Here is an 18,623-nt window from a genome sequence, read left to right as displayed (position 1 = left end):
ACTAATCCACAAACAAGGCAAAGACAAGAGACAGTTTTATTGCAAGCATATTTTTAATACAAAAACAGAACAAAAATGTTTATAATTTTAGTTGTTTTACTTTTACACAACTGACTCCAAGTAACACCCTCCTCCATGTTCTCATCACACAGTAGCACAGCATCAAAAGGTGGTCAGCTCGCCTCCTGCGCCCTGAACCCCCCTCAGACACCATAAATAAATAAAAAAAATCACCTTAAGATGCCATCATTCATTTGTTTTCCTAAATCTCATCTCTTACACTGAGATAACACAGAGACAACTCGGCCCCATCAATGACAGGACATTTGAAAAAAAGCCTAGAAGAAGAGACCCTGGGGGGGGGGCATGAGGGAAGAAACCCGCTCATTGGTCTCCTCTGCCCAGGACTCCTGTCATTCATATTCGTAATTCTCTCCACACATTAAGGGCAAACCCCTTTGGTCATTGTCTGGGAATTGTAGTCATTAGCAAAAGAGAAAAATGAACAAACAAGGCTGCCACTAGTCTCAGCGACCTAGTGAATGATGTCATGTTACATTGAAGTAGAAACACACTTCACACAAATAATGTCAGAGCGGAGCAGACATCTCCTTGGTACAAAAATCACAAGTTCATTATCCATAATACTAAATCACTCTCTGCCGACGGTGATATGACATGGAACTGAAAAATAAATAGATTTTTCATTCAAGCTAGATAAGAAATGTCCAACTGCACTTTAAATTAACCAGAAAACAGAAGAAAAACAAAATGACATTTGCAAATTCATTGCATACAGTGACTCAAGTCAACGACCTCTGTTATTTCCCGTAACAAAGACACACCTTACACACCACCTTGTGTGTGCGTGAGAAAGGAGGTGTGTGCTGCTGGGTTGCTAAGGGCTACGCAGTGTAGACATTAAGGTGGAACTGCAGAGAAGGAGACAGTGCATGCTGGTTGTCGCCTCTGCAAAGAGCCAATATCATCGGCTTAGATTACACATGTCGCATATTGTCAGTAATGTGCTGTTATTTGAGTGTGTCACCATAAAAATAGTCTTTCTATTGCCACTTTGTGATCTTTGTGTGTCAGATTGTTACGTCGGCTTGTGACAGAACCACACCGCCCTTTGCTGAAATGCACAGACGAGGCCGATCTTCACGTTCCAGCGGTCGGGAGGAGCCTGCTCTGCGGTGTTTGAGTGTGTGAGTGTTTGCCCTCAGCTGCAGCAGCACCACCACCGCCACCACCATGCTTCTGAGGCTGAGGTTTCCCGCCTCCTGAGCTCTCTGAACACACCGTCTGTCTCTGCAGATCTGCTGAGATGACGCTTTTTCTCGCCAAACGGTCAAGAGGAAGGGACATGGCAGTCGTTGCATTTTTTTTTTTTTTTTTTTTTAAAAACTCATCTCTGAGGCGTCTGACCAACAAGCCAAAATAATAACCCACAATTCTTTTCTTTGTTTCCTGAATGTCATCTGAACCTTTTTTTGTTTTTGTAGCTGTTGTGGTGGTGGTGGTGTGTCTCTACCCGCCTCTGTCTTGAAATGTGCGTATTTGTGTGTCATTGTGGGTTAAAGCAGTTCTTAGACTTTCTCTGTCGCTCTGTCTATTTGTAACACAAAGTAAGGCAGCATCACGTCAAGTCCATTGGCGTTTCGTTCCACGCTGGTGGGGAACATCTGAAAGACGAAGCAGGAGACTGGAAGGCAAACTGGGGTCGCTTCTTAAAGGGGAAGTAGTTGGTTTCGACCCCACAGACCAGAACTCTTCTGTTGTGCAGCTTTCAGTCGGTTTCAGAGACCAGGAAAGAGTGAGGAGAAGAGTCACTGATCTTGTCTCCTTCTTTTCCCTTTATAAGTGCTAAGGATGAATATTGAGATTGAAGCTGGTACACCAAAGATGGCTGATGATAGCAGCCCACCCCATGAAAAGGAGGAGCAACGGTTCAGCTCCAGTTTCTCTGTGGCTGGTGTTATTTCCTTGCGGGCCCTGGGGTCTTTGGGCTGGGGGCCTTCTTGGAGATTGTTGGGATCTTGGAAGGTTTGGCTGCGCCGCCGGGTCGTCTTGGGGTGTCTGAGGTATCAGAGCAGACAGAGCGAGCATCCTGGAGCTCTGATGCGTCCGAGGCATCGCTGCCACGGCGGCTGCTGGCTCTGCTGCCCGCCCGGCTGCCAGCTCGGCTGGTTGGGCCACTGGCTGTGGACGCCCCTCGCTTGGGATCTGACAGGAAGACAGAGCAAGGAAAGATGAGGAGGGAAAGGAGTTTCCCACTACAAAGTTAGTTCAATTGTCTTGACACCTTGGCTCTATCTCAACTTAGCTAATCACATTTTATTTGAACATAAACGTGTCTACAGTCCAGCTATGAGCACTTTCTCACCAGTTCGGCCCGTTTTGCTGGTGTATGTCGTTCCTCCATTCTCGCCACTCAGCGATCCACGGCTCGAGTGGAAAGGTGGCCTCTTCAGTTTGGACCCTGATGCCGCGCCCTGCAGGAGCACCAGGGAAACATTAGCCAAAGCTTAGCTCCAATGATGCATCACGTTTTATACAAACTAGCATGTTAACACAACATGAACACTACTACTCGTAAACAAATGAGCAGCATTTCACAGCAACATGGGCACAAAAACAGAACTACAAACAAAATATTCACCACATCAGTCAAAACTATAAACACAGAGACATTTCAACACACAAATATCGACATTTCTTACATCACTGTAATTGTGAAAGGTTTGGGTTAGACTGGTTTGATTTCATTAAATCTGAACAGTTTAAAAACCCTAAACTGTTCAGTTTATTCTCACATTAGACAATTCAAAGCAGCACAGTTTAACCAATAAATGTTTTTGACTTTGGTGGAACAAAATGACTGTAGTTGTTACTGAAATCAAAATGAAAGTTTCAGTTTTATGGCACAGGTCATAAAAGAGAAATCATAAAACTATTTCCCCTCAAAGCCTAAACAGCCTGTTCATTTTTGTAATGTGCCGTTTGATATGTTTTCACTTTAGTTAAACCACATCATGTTTATTCTCAAATTAAACATTCACAACCTTCAGGTCATGATGTCATGATCCAACATAAACCATTGAAATTTAAGTTTCAAGGTTTTCACTTGACAGCAGCAAAAACTTTCTATGTGGTGGAGTGTGAGCCCCCAGGGGTGTGCGTTAGTGCATTAGCGTGTTCAGAGGGGTGGGGTCAGGTGGGACAAGGCGGTGGGTGGGTGGGGTGAGTGTGTTACCTCGTGCCCAGGAGTGGTGTGGCTGTGACCGAGATCTGGGCAGCAGTGGCACTTGGTTGGCGTTGGAGTTTTACTGTGTGCCAGCCAGGGCTTGGCATAGTCACGCGAGTAAGTATTGGAGGACTGAAGGGAGGAAGGGAAGGGAACAGGGCAGCAAGGAAGGAAGGGTGGAGGAGGAGAGTAAAGCAGCATAGGAGAGAAGCAAAGCGAGGAGGAGGAGGAGGGAGGGAGGGAAGCCGTTGGATAGCGAGGGAGTGCAGCGCAGTGTGTTGTTGTGTGAGAGTGGATTATAATAATTTTTTGATTATTTTAACACAACCCAACAAAGCAGGAAGGATATTTGTGAAAACAGGTTGGCAGGACGAAATGACAGGAATCAGGTGTGAAAAGGTGAAAAGATGAAAGAAAAAACAAATTTCACAGTTAAAGATGTGGTGACTGACAACAGCAGGATGACAACAACTCAACTATGTGCAACAAAGCCATAAAAACACACACAGACATACTAAGTCAACTATGTGCAGTCAGTCTCACTCACACACACACACACACACACACACACACACACACACACATTGAAAAACAAATATCACTAACATCAGATGACAGCACCACCACTAACAGACTGATAACACAAGGTTGTGACGATGGTTCTGTGTAATCAACAATGTCACTAATGCAAACATACAACAGAGTGGGTTTGTGTGTGGCTGAACTTTTAACGTCTGACAGATCTTAGTGCCTCTTCTTTCTGTTTAGTTCAAGGTATTTAGATTTTTGGTTGACATAAGCTGCAGAGGGAAAAAAAACTTAACTAGATTTGAGACATCACTCAAACTGGACCCTGCTCTGATCTCAACTGTTTCAAAATCGACTGAAAACATCGACCTCAGCTCTTACCCTGGATGACGCGGAGGCTGTCGGTGTGGCGGGGGTGGAGGGAGCAGAGGGGAGGGAGGCACCACTGTGGGAGGCCGAGGAGGAGGAGCGGGTGGGGGAGGCGTTACGGGAGCCCGGTTTGGAGCGTCGACCCCTGGAGCGGAAAGCGGCCAGACCCTGAGACGCTCCTTCAGGAAGGATGAATTTCTCCCTCAGCTCCAGGTTGGTACGACCACGAGCTGAAGGCAGAAGCAGAGAGAGAAGACACAAATGAGCTGGTTTGTCTGTGAGGGCTCAGTTTTCCTCCAGCAGGGGGCAGCAGAGGCAGCGAGCAGAGTGAGGGAGAGAGTCAGTGCTTCTTGGCTGCAGACATCAGTGCATGTTTCACCTGAGAGTGCACGTGAGCAGGGCAGGTGTTGGAGGGGTGGAGTTTGGGGGTTCAGGAAGTTGTAAGTGCACTTTGGTTGAGTTTTTCAGGGGAGAGGAGTGTGAGCTTGTTTGCTTTGGGTGCAAATTTTAAAACAATACGCAACGAAAGTCAGCAAGTCAACCCCTTTGGGCAGTTAGAGACGCTGCCATCACTGCGGACAAATGTATCAACCAACCTGTCCAGTGTTGTTCTACAGACTTCTTGAGTTTATTTTCTCAACAACAGCTAGAAAGCTGCTAACACAATTTAGGAAATACACTTATTTGCTTTCCTGCCCGTGAGCTAAGAACATCAACACCACCCCTGTACAGATATGTACTGATGTTTTGATGTATTGATCTTCTCATCTAATTCTCTGCAAGACTGCAAGTAAACATATTTCACAAATATCAAACTATCCCGTGGAGCAATGGCAAGTGTCTCCAGTTTTGTGACAAAAGTCATTTTATGGAGTGACACACACACACACACTTTCATTGCGTATTTGCTGTAAAAACGTGAGGGCGGTGGGAATGTAAGCACAGCCTCTCTTCTCTCGTCTTTCATCAAGCTCTCCCATTTAGGTTTGCTTTCTTGTTTTGCTGCAAGGCAGCATCTCAGCTCTGCAGTGCATACATAGCACTTGTATAAATGTATGCGGGGGCCATGCCTGATTTGTGCTTGGCAGGAGAGAGCCCAGAGACTCAGGGTTTCTCCCTTCTTCAAAAGACACAGCAGCATTCTCGTACAGAAAGTAGTGCAGCAGCCCCAGCAGACAACAACAAGCCTGCAGAAGCCAGCCACAAAAAGAGAGAAGAGATAAATGGCTCAAAAAGAACAGAAAATACCCAAAAGAACCAGGGAAGAGGGACAGAAGATAGAAGACGGGTTCAGAGAGAAAATGTGGAAGAGAAATGAAAGAATGAAAAAAGTAGAGTAAGGAAGGAGAGGTAGGCTGAGCTCGCTGTAGCAGCAGTGCAACTCCTCATGGTCACCGTCTCTAGCAACTGCACAGCAAGGCCAATTAAACGGGTGCACCCTGCAATTACGTTCCCCACTCAACGCCAGCCAGCCAGGTGCACCCTGTAATTGTGTCTCCCACCAACCAGCCATCACATTTAAAGGAGCCGTGTTGGAAGCTAGCGTTATTAGAAACCCAGGCTGGCCACACCCTGGTCTAACACTCACCGACTCTCCAAAATATTTGATAAAGCATCAAAGAGAGTTTTTTTTTAAAACCTTTTTCTGTGTGGGAGTCAGAAACAGATGATATGATGTTAACATATGTTCAGATCTTTTTTTTTTACACATTCTGTCTTTCTTTTGGTTTCTGCTGAGCATCATCACCTTCTACCTTTAAAATCTGGAGATCTTGAGTTTTTACAAAACATTTTAAAATGAACAGACTAGACAGACCAGGGTTTGGCCAAATCCTGCTTGTGTTGTGAGTAAGGAAAGCATGACACTAATGTGGCACACAGACAAGACTGACATCAACGCCTATACACACACACCTGACCACAGTTATAAATGATACACTGATACAGACACATGGAAGACAGCTGTGGTAAAGGATGAAAACTGACAGCTGGACGGATGGATCGATGAAGAGTGAAAGAGATGGAGAAATGGTGTGAGAGACAGAGAGGAGAAGTGTAGATACCTCGGCAGCAGAAATAGCCAGGAGTGACTGTCACTAAGAGACACAAGAGACAATGTGAAATAACTGCATGCTCATGGTGGGATGAAGAAAGTCTCAAACACACAAAGATTATCCCTGGTCCACCTCATCTCACACACACACACACACACACACACACACACACACACAGTCTCACTGCTTCATAATCTGTCAAACATCCCTCCTTTAATTCCACAATCGATGCAGACACACAACACGTAAACACACACAAACACACACACAGCTGACCAGTGAGGTCCAGACGAGTGTTTGACCCCTGAAATGTGAACAGGTCAGGATTTCAGAACTTGCATGAACAGCAAGAGCAAGGTGAGTTTTCAGGAGACGGGAAGAGCAGAAAAGTAGGGAGACATAACGTTAGTCAGGTGATCAGTCAGCAAAGCACAGCAAAAAGGCCAAACCAACAAACCAAAACACGAAGAAGAGCTGGAAGGAAGATAATGTGAAGAAAAAAAATCAAGCAAAACCAAGGAAGAAAAGAGAAGAAATCTGGAGCAGATTCTAGGAGCAAAAAAAAAAAAAAAAAAAAACAAGAAACTGAACAAAACAAACAAAACGGGTGAAAGACAGGCAGAGTGAAAGAGAGGAAAAATCCAACCTATACGAGATGAGATGGAGCTACTGGAATCGGAGCGGAGAATCTTAAGTCCTGGGTGTTGCACTGGGGAAAGAGAAAAAAGGAGGGAGGGAGGAAGAGGGAGAGAACTGAGGACCATGCACCATGCAATACTACTTATATATTCAAGAGAAAGTGAAAAAAAAGACAGGAAAGAGAGAGAACCAGCCACGTAAATACAGAAATAAAACGTGAAGAGACGATGATGGTGATGAGCTCCTTCAGGACTGACAGAGGGAGGGCTCAGCAGGAACAGAGAAATCTGGGGAATAAGAGATGGAGAGAGAAACAGCGCCCCGAGGAGCACAACATCCACACCAACTGGAAGGAAACACTGGAGAGGAAGTGGAGACGGTGCAGCATTTTACTGCATCACCTGCCGCTGAGCTGTGTCATTTGTGTTTGGTGGTTTCAGTGTGTCAGGAGGGATATTTGGAGGTGTGTTTGCTTCTGCAAGGAGCAGTGAGTGTGTTCATGTGCTAGAGCTCGACCAGTATCATCCAAAGGATATGAAAAGAAAACTAGACCAAGTTCAAAGATGGTGCCCCCAGTTCAGTCTAATGCAAGCTGCTCTCTGGGAAAACTGTGTCTATCACTTCACAGCTGTTTCTTTTCTGATGCTTGTGCATGAGGAAAGTCTTTTTGAGATTGAGAGTTTTGGATCAGATTTTGTCTGGAAGATTAACTTAATGTTCATTACACAGGTGACAGTGGGTGATGAGAAGAATATTGTGTGCTCTGGGCAGGTTTGTCCACAGCACAGAATCCTCTCCGCCTTAGACCTCAGCATATTTTATTACAGTTCCATTGGATGCATTTTTACACAACTGACTCTTATTTTAATCCAAAATTAAACAGACGTATGTTGTTAATTTCAGACTCCAGCAACTGCATGTGAACAAATGAGACAGGAAAGGAGAAAGAAGGAATGATTGTGTGTGTGAGAGCAGTAACATTTGGGATTGTGTGTGTTTGGTTGCAAACATGCTCACCTCTGCATGGATCATTTTTCACCAGAAACTCGTCCAGAGCCATCCAGCCACCACCGACCCTCACCATAACCGTGCTGCGCAGAATCCTCACCAGACGCAGCTGCTGAGAGTCCCCAAACTGTGGAGGAAAAAAAAAAAAAACAAAGCAAGAGGCAGAAGGAGGGATGGGCGCAGAGGGTGGGAAAGGAAATTGATGAAGCAGAGAGAGAGAATGAGGGAATCAGACAAAGAGGAAGAGAAACTCAGTGAGTAAAATAATAGTTGTTACACTGATACGTTTTAAAGTATTCACAGCATCACACCAAGCAGCCTGTGTACCAAATCACTTGTACTTCATGCAATAAAAGAGAAAAACATGCAAATCTGCTCATTCTCAGCCCATTTCACCCAGCCACCCCAGTCTAAGCATCATCGTTTACAATGGAGATCATTTGCATTGCTACCGTCAGACTCTTAAAGGTTTCAGAAAATATTAATTGTTCAGACCCAGCCCAGCGAAGCAGAACTCCAAAGCAACACCAGCACAGAAGGAATTTCCTCAATCTGTCAAGCAGCTTGATTTCCTTCCCAGCTTCAGTCCTAAGCAAACTACAGTATATATCACCTAACCACTAATTACCACTGCAGTCATGTCACTGTCGCCTGCATCACATTGTGCAATTTGTCTCTCTCAACACCACACAAATCACAGCAGTAACACAAGTGGACGGTGAAACCTGCTTTCACATTGCAAATCCACAATGGAGTGCTTCTTCTTTTGAGCCTCTCTGTTTTTCATCGTTACCACCGTAGTCACAATTATTGCAATGAAAAGACTTTTGTTGTAAAGAAATGACAGCAGGAAGTAGAGCACTCTATAGGTGGAGAATCAGGAAGCAGATTTCACACATCCAATCACATCAGCGGCAGTCACTTTACCTGGTTTCCGAGGAAGAACTACAATAAATCCAGTAGACACGGAGCAGAGGAACACAAGGAGAAAGGAAAAAGAGCAAGAGTGAAACAACATGTACTGTCAACTAACGTTTTCTAACGCATGAAAAGGATGGCATTTATATATGTACACAACTGGTTCTCATAAATTGTGTGTGTTTCTGTTACTTGAGCTCAGGATGAATAGTGTAAGCAAACAGATGCAGTGGATGTGAGTGTGTAGCTGTTATGATGTAGAAATGTTTTTCACAACGATGAGAAGGAGGCGAAGACAGTGAGAGCAAAGAAAAGTGAAGCCAGTCACAAACACAACCAGAAGACAGACAGATGGACTGTTAGTGTCCACAGTGTCCTACAGCTAGGCACTGGAAATCATTACCCAGTGGATAATGATGGAGTGGACAGACATACTGTAGCAATGGTAGTGATGGCCGAACCAGACAGGAGCGGTGGACAACTCACTGCTATGAAATGCTGCACAGATACACACAGACTCCTGGGGAACAAGTAAAACACTGCAGCTCTGGTAGCTTTTAAACAGGGATGTGTATCAACAACGGGAGTCAGATTTTGGAACATCAGAGTAAAACTACCAGTGAACCAGGGCTTTTACACAGAACCCCAAAGAAAATACAATTAGTTGTTATTATTAATCAGGAGTAAGACTTGCTAGTCAAAATAAATCTTATTTCAGTCTCTATCATGATGTTTACTGTTACTTGAGACTCCAAATGATCTTTACCTCAGTGAGAGTGTAGTTTCATGTATAAGTGTGAATTAAACTCTTTAAATCGCTCCCTGAATTTACTACCCAGAAGCCCAGTGTGTATCTATGCTGTCACATTTCCAGGTTAAGTAAATGTTTTGTTGATGACAAAGACCTCAGCTGCCAGTCCTGTAGTGCTGTGAGACATTATAAACGTGTTATTTATATCAGTGACATTGTGACATGTTACGACACAGACAACTCAAACACCTATAAATACACAGTGAGACCACGATGTGAGATGGACACATTCAAATGCTGTGAAGTTAAGAAGTGTGAGCTGTAAATTGAAGCCTGATGGACGAGTGAAGACATGGTCAGTTAGGAATAAATTCTTTATCGAGTAGAACTGGGTCAAAATAATCGGTTCACTGTGCAAATTAGTAGCTTGTTTGTCTCCCTGAGGGAATGACATCTTAGCAAAACCATCTAATTATAGCTCTTGGTGTGATGAAGTTCAGTGTCATGTTAAATCAGCACATGTCCCAGAGCAGAGTTGATGATGTTGACTTGTCTGCTCATCTAAGCCTGAAGAAGAAAATGCCAACATCCATTTGCACAACAGCTTTGACCCAGCTCTGCTGACAATTAGAAATCAAGCAAATGAACATTCACATGATAAAAATACTTGACTCATGTCTGAACTGAACCAAAGACTGAGCTGAACTTACCCGGTATTTGTTCTCTCCTATCTGCTCCACCTGGAACCTCTTGGCACATTTGCACTGGGCCACCTGCCGAGTCACCTGCACAGCAACAGAAACCGTATCATCGCAGGCCTCTTAGCATTCACAGCTGCTAACCATGGCTCACAGATCACTGTCCAGTAACTGATACAACTGTCTGCTTTGATGCAACCTCCTGTTTGTTAGTCCAAGTATAAACACAAGGACCCAGTACTGCACAGTATGCAGGGTTTCACCATGGTGGCATGTTTGTCTGTGGCTGTTTGCCATATGAGTTTTCTCTCACCTCGTCCTCGATCTTATCTGCATCAGTGGTCGGTCTGTAAGCGTCTTTGTTGGGATGCAGAGCAGCAACAAACTCATAGTAGTCGATGTAACCGTCTCCGTCTCTGTCAAAGATGTCCGCCACTGCAGTCATCTCCAGCTTACTGGTGGGGAACTCTGCACAGAAGGACAACATGCACACATGCATCACGTCATGTGTTTATGACAATGTCAAAACTAGTGACACCCTCCGCCAAATAAAATGCCAATTCAATGAATCAACCCTCATAACCTACTTGATGCCAGGATGCCATCGATGAACTCCTGCCGCGTGATCTTTCCATCCTGGTCCTTGTCGATGCGTCTGAAGAAGTCCATGACACGAGACTTCTTATGGTTCATCCAGCGCATGTACTTCTTCCTCCACACGTCAAAGTCAAAGTTGGCAAACTCTTTGAGCTGAAAGTTGAAATTTAAATTTAAATTTGATGGCACTTCCCTGTTCATCTAAAAGAATGTAGAGATCAAGTGTTTGAATATTAAATATCAGGAAGAAAAATAGAGCTTAAATGGACCAAGACTACAACTATACTTCATTTAAAATGTGCAAATCTGAAGGCTACCTCCTCCAGCCTGTCCAGAGCATCGTTGAGTTTACGCTGGCGATCGAGAGCCAGCAGCCAAACTTGCTGCCACCTGGCACAGAGCTGGTTGAGTCGTGGGTTTCCTCCAGAAACCTGCATGGTTGCCTGTTGTTGTTGTTGTTGTTGTTGCTGCTGCTGCTGCTGCGGGTGTTTACCTGTAGAGCACACACAAAAACAATGAGTCTTCTTTGGTCACTTCTAATAAACTTCCTGCTAATGTAAAAGCAAGAGTAATCTATACATTTGTAACATGCAAGGAGAGGCATGCATCAAGGAGAGGGATACAACAATATTTGTCGACTAAAAGGTAAACACAGGTTGACGTACGAGCTCCTCTCCTCTCAGCCAGGCCGCTGGAAGCCTCAGCTGGCTTTCTTTTGTAGGTCTTCGTCACTTTGTCAACATCCGGCTGTTTCCTCGTCATCTCCTCCATAAACATCTGAAAGCACCAGTTTAATAGAGTCAGTGACTAACACAGCTGTTAATGAAAAGTACAAACACAGTTCAATTAAAGGGGTTTTCATTCTGTCTAGAGATGCATTAGAATCCCGAAGCAGCCTCAGTGTTTATGGCCCCTCAAACAAGCAGGAAGCCCACCTGGTGTTCTGTGATGAGGGATTTGAGTTGTGGGATGTCCTGAGGAAGCGGCTCTGTGTCTCTTTGGACCAGTGTGGTCTCAGCCCACTGCAGCCATGACAGCAGCTCCTCCAGCAGGTTAGCGTTGTTGAGCACCTCGGTCAGAGCTGTCTCCAGCCGCTGCTCATGCTGTTTAGCCCACGTCAGCACCTGTTCAGGGACAGTGAAGGCGTTGTTTAATAAAGGACCTGTCTGTCTTATCGTATAATGAGGTGACTGCAAGGTAATAAACTACACCCTTCTCTAATTACTACTCTAAAACCCTAAGGCTGGATTTTAGGGCCTAAGGGTAAACTAGACTATCTTTGGCTAAAAGAATGATCTAATGAGAGGGAACCAATTTTGATGGCTTTGGTTCTGTGCACACTTCCTTTCTGTACCTCAGCCCTTCCCTCCTCACCTCCTCGAAACGCGCCCTGATGATGGTGATCCAGTGTTTGATGGTGGTGATGGAGTCGGGGTGACACACAATCAGGATGGCCTCTCCCATGCCAGCAGCCTTGTTGACATCCGCCCTCTTCTCCTCCACTGTGCCCATGAAGTCACGATGTGTGTGCAGCAGCGCCTGCAGAGTCTCCGCCTCTTCTGGCAGGACGCCACGGAAACGAAGCGTCTGCTCTGCCTCTGACAGCCACTCCAGAAGCACCTGCACTGCTGTTCGAAACTCCTCCGCCTGGCGAGAAGGAGAGCAGTGGCATTATTTGATGACATGTTTCATCTGAGGAAAGAATGTGCGAAACATAAAATCAGCAGTGCTGCTTCTTCTGACCTGTTTGAGGGCCTGTTGGAGGCGGGTCTGCTTGGTGACTGACAGGGCGCACACCGTATCCCAGCGGTTGCTGAGTTCCTGAAGCTGAACTTTGACCCAGGCTGTGTCATCGCGGCTGGTCTCCAGCAGCTCTCGAGCCGAGCGCTTTAGAGCCTGAATGTTGGTGGTTCTCTTGCCCAGCTCTTTTTGGAAAGCCTGTAGGTTTGAACATTGACAGTGTCATGAAGGCAGGACGCTGCAGGTATGGGTAGTGTCAGACTCAGAACCTTCTGTGATTCACAATATATTTAAAAGCAGATTTATTATCCTCTGACACAGACGATCAAGAACAGCTGTGTTTACTGTACACACCTTATGTGAGTCCATGAGGTTGGACACCAGATCCAGGTCTCCATGGACAGGCTGATCTTCAGCGAGCTGAGGCTCTACCCGGTACAACCAGTCAACAAGGGCCTGGAGAGCTTCTGCAAACTGACCTGAGAATAGCAGAGCCTCCTCCAGCTTGTGTTGTCTGGATGAAGGAGAGAAAACAACAGTTTCTAATGACCATGTTTAATTTCCCATATTACCATTCAGATATGTAACCAATCAACCAGCTTCACTCCCCACTCTTCATCCCCTTTACCTCTCCACACTCTTGCCACAGACGGTGTCCCACTTGTCACGAACTTCTCCGACCAGGTGATCTAGTTTCTGGGTGTCTGCAGGCAGCTGAGCCTTGTCCCTCATGGCCTTTCCAGACCTCACTGTGGTGTCGTAAACTGGCTGCTTGGACCCCAGCGCTTTCTGAAACTCCTGGATATGCAGAAAAAGGAAGAGAGTTATGAAGATGGAAGAACAAAGTGGAAGAAAATACTCAACTCATGTAAATATGTCTTACTTTAAATTTGATATATTTTCCCACCATACCTTGTGTTTGGTCAGTTGTACTTTGATCTTGTCTGGCTCATTGGAGATCTCCAGCTCTGAGTCCAGCCTTTTCTCGGCTTCTTCCAGCCAGTCTGTCAGCTTCCTCCAGGCCTCATGGAACTACACAGTTTAACCAGTTTAATTTAAATATTATAATACAGGCAGTCATATCCTGAAAACAAATTACATTTACTTTATGTTACATATAGATTCAATGTTGGTGTGGTCATATGTTCAGTACCTGTTTGGCTCGTTTGCGGGCCTCATCGAGGTGTCGGCCTCGGTCCAGTGATCTCTGGACCAGCTTATCCCAGCGAGCCTGGACGCTGAGCAGCAGGTTCTTTATGAGGACAACGTCCTGCTTCAGACTGGCAAAGCGAAGCTGTGAGCCGGCTTTCTCCAGAGCAAGGACCTGCTCTCTGTGGGTGTTCACCTCATTCACAAACACCTGAACAAACACACAAAGTGCAGGACGAGCTGATAAATGTTGTAACAATAACGTTAAATGTCAGATGATCCAGGTATTTTAACAATCTTTTCCATAACTGGAGAATATTTAGTGGCTACCTTGTGCTCATCAATCTGGAAGAGAACGGTGTCCAGGATAAGGCTGGGGGGTTGGGCCATGTTCAGGGTCTGTTCAGCCTGGGTCAACCAGTTGATGGTGTCCTGAAGAGAAGTCTGGAAACCGGTCGCCAAGGAAACAGCCTCTTCCAGCTTTGCCTGTCAAACAGAGTTTAAAGTTAACAACTTTGCACCAAACATTATAAAAACAGAGCAAAAGACCACACGGCCTTACCCTGCGGTCGTCCATCTTGGAGTTGAGGCTGGCCCACTTGTTCTGCAGCATTGCAAGGTTCTGCTGGGTCTGGGTGGTCCCGGGTCCTGCTTCTTCTCCTCGAGCCAGCAGCATGGACTCTCCTTGATCCAGGAGGCGGTGGTACTGGTCTGCTCGCTGGGTCAGCTGAGCCTGAAGCTCCTGGAGCCAGAGAAGGCACCAGAAAGAAAGACGAGATACACTGGTTGGCTTGGAACAATGGAAGCTATTAAAGTTTGATATTCACCGTGTGCCCAGCATGTGTAAGCTAACACCCTGAGCATCTGTTCAAAACTCTGCTAATGCATTCTCAGACTCTGCTCATGAAAATGCAACAATATCCTTCATGTCTAAAAATGCCGTCCTATTTTACACCATTCGTTTTTTTTAGCACTGGAGAAACAATTTGTTAATGTGTTAAATATGTAGATACTTAAACATGTTTTTAATATGCTTTTCTTCTTGCAGCCAACCTTCACTAAACTCTGTGACTGTTGTTAGTTTTAAACCCCAGGTGAAGTCGAAGTAGAGTCACCATACTCTCAGCTCTGAGGTGTGTCCTCTGCCCTGCATGTTAAAGTCTTGTTATAAACGTGTCATGTGATTCCCTGTTACCATGTGTTGCTGTAGCTGCTCCCTGGCTGTTTCGGGGAGGCCTCCTGTGGGTTTGGCAGCAGACAGCTGGCTCTCCGTCCTCCTCAGCCACTGGAGGAACTCCTCCAACTCACCATGGAAACCTTCAGCCTACAGGACAAGCAAATGAGAGAGGAGACATTACTTAATTATATGAGTCATACTTTATATTATTAATACTCCTTTATCACCATAGTCACAACTTATCATCGTACTTTTAAGTATAGTTTTCTTAATAAACATGTATGAACCTGTTGGAGGGCGGACTCCAGTAGTTTCTGTCTCTCCTGGGTCTTGAGCAGGAGACTCTCCCAGCTCTGGTTGAGCTGATCCAGCTGGTCCCTCAGGTGACTGGCCTCGTCTCCAGGAGAGGACTCCAGCAGCTCGGCGCCAGCACTGTTCACAGTCTCCACAGTGGCACGATGGGATAGCACATCGTTACGTAAAACCTGGGACAGTGAGGAGCAGAAAGAAGTTAATTACACTCAACCAAATCTGATGTGGTTGAGATGTAGAAAAGTACTGTAGTATATGCTAGAGCACAGTTGAACAGAAGGAGTTGGAGGTCAAAATACCACAGAGACCAACATTTACTGTGTGTGGCTGCACAAACCACATCAGGACTATTGGACAGGGAGGTTTTAAATTAATTATCACTGACAAAAGATCTGATGCAACATTAAGTTAAAGAAACGGTGAATCTTCATCAGGTTAATCTGAAATATTAACCCAACGAACAAGAACGATGTGACACGTGGAAAGGACAAAGATGAGATGCCTCAGTTTAATTTTAGTTTGTAATGAATGGAGACATACGTGATGTTTCGCCAGCTCGATTTCGATGGCCTTGGGGTCAGAGCTGACCGGTCGCTGTGTGTCCAGGGTGGTGTGTGTGTGACTCAGCCAGGCCTGCAGCTCAGACAGGGCATGCTGGAACTGACCAAGAGCCAGCAGGGCAGCCTCCAGTTTGTGCTGTGGTGGACAGACAGACGCTCTGGCTTAAAAATAGACACTCAAATATTTGGACTGTAATAAAAAGCAGCCGTCAAATACAATTATAGAGGACACCAACAAAGACAGACATCGTCAAATTCCCAAGGAATGGAATATGAGCTCGTGGTCAGTCATGGGCCGATGCCATTAAAACAGTTTCAGCGTCTTACTGAGGGACTACTCTGCCAAACTGCTGCAACATGTGGCTGCTTCACCTGTCTTTGGGTGATCTTGTCCCCCAGGTTCTCCCAGAGGTGCCGGAGCTCGGTCAATGGCTCCTGGATCATGTCTCTGTCTGTCTGGTCTGACACTTTCTTTAAGAGCAGCTCCCCCTGGTGGCACAGCTTCTCCATGTCAATCTGCTGCTGGTAAACCTCCACCTTGTACTGCTGCTCAGGTGAACGGAAGGACGGGAGGAGGAGTGAGGTAAAGAAAAGAGAGAAGTCTTATTAAGCAGATATAAAAACTTATTTTGAAATGCTTGTGTGTAAAACATATCCACGAGTCATTGCTTAGTTCATGTCACGCCAACCTTGAGCTCTTCAATCTGCTGTTTGACAGTTCCCAGGTCAGTTCCTACGGTCGACATGTCACAGAGTTTGATCACTGCGTTGTCCAGGTAGTCGAACATGGACTGGAAAAAAAAAAAAATAAATAAATAAATAACAGGATCAGAAAAATGCTTTGATCTTCACAATGAGACGATAACTAGTCTGATACTGCTGTTTTGCTGGACAGGGTTAATGCAATTCAGTTTATTCCTTAGAAGAGGAAGCGAGGATGTAAATCTCATACTGTTACTGTGTAGACTCAATCTGATTAGTCAATTTAAGCTTAAATAAAAGACCCAGTGAAGTATCAGCACACTAACTCCAGTGTACACACCTGCAGAGCGTCCTGATACTGTACAGAGGCCAACATCGCCTCCTCCAGTCTCTCCATCCTCTCTCTCCAGGTTCGGTTCAGGCCCTCCCAGGCAGCGTTCATCTGAGACAAAAACAGGAACAGGTAGGTTTTAATGGGTCAACACACAGAATTAAAAGTATTTTTCTCACTTCAGACTCAGATGATGTGTCTGGAGCGTGTTGATTTCTCACTTCATCAATGGTTTTCTTGACTTCAGGTTTTTCCGTTTCTCCACAGGCGAAGATGAGATCAGCACCAAGGGTCCTGACAAACTCCAGCTCCTCTCTCAAACCGTCCGTCTCTGCCTTGATGGCCTAGTAGAGGAGCAAAGGGCCATGACATGATGCTTTAGGGTTTAAAAAGCTGCACAACATACAGATGCTCAGCACCGCCTGCTGTTCACTGTACCTCAGCAGCCTCAATCTGCTGCTTGATGAGCGAGGGGTCCACGCCAGGATCCTCCAACTCTCTTACAATATCTTGGGAGTCTCGGAGCGTGCTCAGTAGCGCCGCCACATCAGCCCAGAACTTCCCAGCCAGGTCCAGGACATCGTTCAGTTTCCCTTCCCTCTCCTCAGCCCGCTGCCGAATCTCATCCCACAAAGAGCGCAGGCGCAGGAGGCGGGAACGAACAGCTGGAGGATGGAGGGCAGAGGAGTCAGGCTTTTAACAGGATGTTAGCAGAACCATAGTGGGAAAAATCTCTTGGTCATTCTTTAGTGGTGCAGCCTAACCTAAGATTTCAGATCATTTTAACGCGACAAATAATTATTTTTTTTTTGTTTGGATTTTCATTCTAGTGTCCAGTCCAATCCACTCCCACCATCGCTGCACAGTGGGGCATTCACTGTCCCGAAGCGTGGAGGGCTGGAGGGTATCAAAGCACAAAATTCTCTGCAGGGCAATTTAACAAAGACATAAGTGTTTTGTCGCTGGGAGAAATATGCAGAAGTGCATTGTTGGTTCTCTTCCATTTCTGCCCACTGGCTTTGTGCCAGGAAAACAGGGATTTGCTTTGGACAGATCACTGTTCAGTAAGTGAGCCACTTGACACCAGAGCCCCAAATAAGACTTTAATATTTTTCACCCAGATTACAGAAGCCTGGCACCTTTGCCCCTCTGTTCTGACCCACTGCACCTTCTGATGCAATAAAAAATCTGTTGGTTTATTATAAATTTCTTTGGCCAAATTCTAGTCAGGATTTTAAATTTGAATAGTAACAATGATAATGATTATTTCAAGATTCCACCTGAACAAGAGTTGGCAGAATTGTTTAATTTTTAATAGGCTGTTTTTAAGGTAGCAGAAAGCTTTATTAAGCTCAATTCAGATGGATAAAAGCATAAATCTATGTCTCTAAAATGCACAGCAGCTCATCAATGAATAAAACAAAAGTTTCAATTAGTTTGTTTAGATTATTGATGTTTGTGTAGAAGCTCTCACCCTGGTCAGTAAATGAAAAGTGTCCTGTCAAAGTGTTACAAGACTTGTCATTCACACGTCAGACACACCAGCGACTCACCCTGAGCAGCTGGATCGTCGTGGGCAGCTCGTCCAATGAGCTCCTCTCCTCGGGCACACAGGGCGGAGAAGCTCGGCAGCAGTTTGTCCAGCTCCAGCCCCTGGGCTTGGTGCTCCGCCAGCTGCTCCCGGATCTTTTCCACCTCTGCTGCCACCGGAGGAGGCTGCCGCAGCCGCTGCACCGCCCCCTCCAGGGTCTCCAACAGGGGGTCCATCTTGTCGTGAAACTGAGGATGGAAGGAGAGGTGGAAGTTATGAGAGGAGGAGAGAGTGTGTGGAGGTTGCTGGGTT

The 18,623-nt window shown here is 45.6% G+C and overlaps 1 protein-coding gene across 22 annotated transcripts in view; it reads right to left on the bottom strand.

The window, feature by feature from the left end:
* Nucleotides 1–34: 34 nt before the first annotated feature.
* macf1a (microtubule actin crosslinking factor 1a) overlaps nt 35–18,623 on the bottom strand; it is a 169,044-nt gene continuing 150,455 nt past the window's right edge. For 13 of the 22 annotated variants that reach the window (XM_026299498.1, XM_026299502.1, XM_033325457.1 and 10 more), the window contains 30 exons: nt 18,334–18,559; nt 17,219–17,445; nt 17,002–17,124; nt 16,790–16,891; nt 16,437–16,538; nt 16,120–16,293; nt 15,728–15,883; nt 15,163–15,360; nt 14,894–15,022; nt 14,261–14,440; nt 14,029–14,184; nt 13,703–13,909; nt 13,462–13,581; nt 13,178–13,347; nt 12,904–13,063; nt 12,553–12,747; nt 12,184–12,456; nt 11,745–11,933; nt 11,475–11,586; nt 11,127–11,302; nt 10,800–10,962; nt 10,526–10,680; nt 10,225–10,299; nt 8,773–8,790; nt 7,855–7,972; nt 6,845–6,907; nt 4,157–4,374; nt 3,257–3,379; nt 2,387–2,495; nt 35–2,226 (listed from right to left, as the gene is read on the bottom strand). In XM_026299498.1, coding sequence (XP_026155283.1) covers nt 1,979–2,226; nt 2,387–2,495; nt 3,257–3,379; nt 4,157–4,374; nt 6,845–6,907; nt 7,855–7,972; nt 8,773–8,790; nt 10,225–10,299; nt 10,526–10,680; nt 10,800–10,962; nt 11,127–11,302; nt 11,475–11,586; nt 11,745–11,933; nt 12,184–12,456; nt 12,553–12,747; nt 12,904–13,063; nt 13,178–13,347; nt 13,462–13,581; nt 13,703–13,909; nt 14,029–14,184; nt 14,261–14,440; nt 14,894–15,022; nt 15,163–15,360; nt 15,728–15,883; nt 16,120–16,293; nt 16,437–16,538; nt 16,790–16,891; nt 17,002–17,124; nt 17,219–17,445; nt 18,334–18,559 — 4,665 coding nt within the window. In that variant the 3' untranslated portion in view covers nt 35–1,978. The remainder of the gene's footprint in view (nt 2,227–2,386; nt 2,496–3,256; nt 3,380–4,156; nt 4,375–6,844; nt 6,908–7,854; nt 7,973–8,772; nt 8,791–10,224; nt 10,300–10,525; nt 10,681–10,799; nt 10,963–11,126; nt 11,303–11,474; nt 11,587–11,744; nt 11,934–12,183; nt 12,457–12,552; nt 12,748–12,903; nt 13,064–13,177; nt 13,348–13,461; nt 13,582–13,702; nt 13,910–14,028; nt 14,185–14,260; nt 14,441–14,893; nt 15,023–15,162; nt 15,361–15,727; nt 15,884–16,119; nt 16,294–16,436; nt 16,539–16,789; nt 16,892–17,001; nt 17,125–17,218; nt 17,446–18,333; nt 18,560–18,623) is intronic. The other 9 variants (XM_033325459.1, XM_026299507.2, XM_026299492.1 and 6 more) reach the window with 6 other exon arrangements.

The sequence above is a fragment of the Mastacembelus armatus genome, chromosome 11 (genome assembly GCF_900324485.2).
Source record: "Mastacembelus armatus chromosome 11, fMasArm1.2, whole genome shotgun sequence".
Classification (NCBI taxonomy): domain Eukaryota; kingdom Metazoa; phylum Chordata; class Actinopteri; order Synbranchiformes; family Mastacembelidae; genus Mastacembelus; species Mastacembelus armatus.
This window is presented reverse-complemented; position numbering and strand designations above follow the sequence as displayed.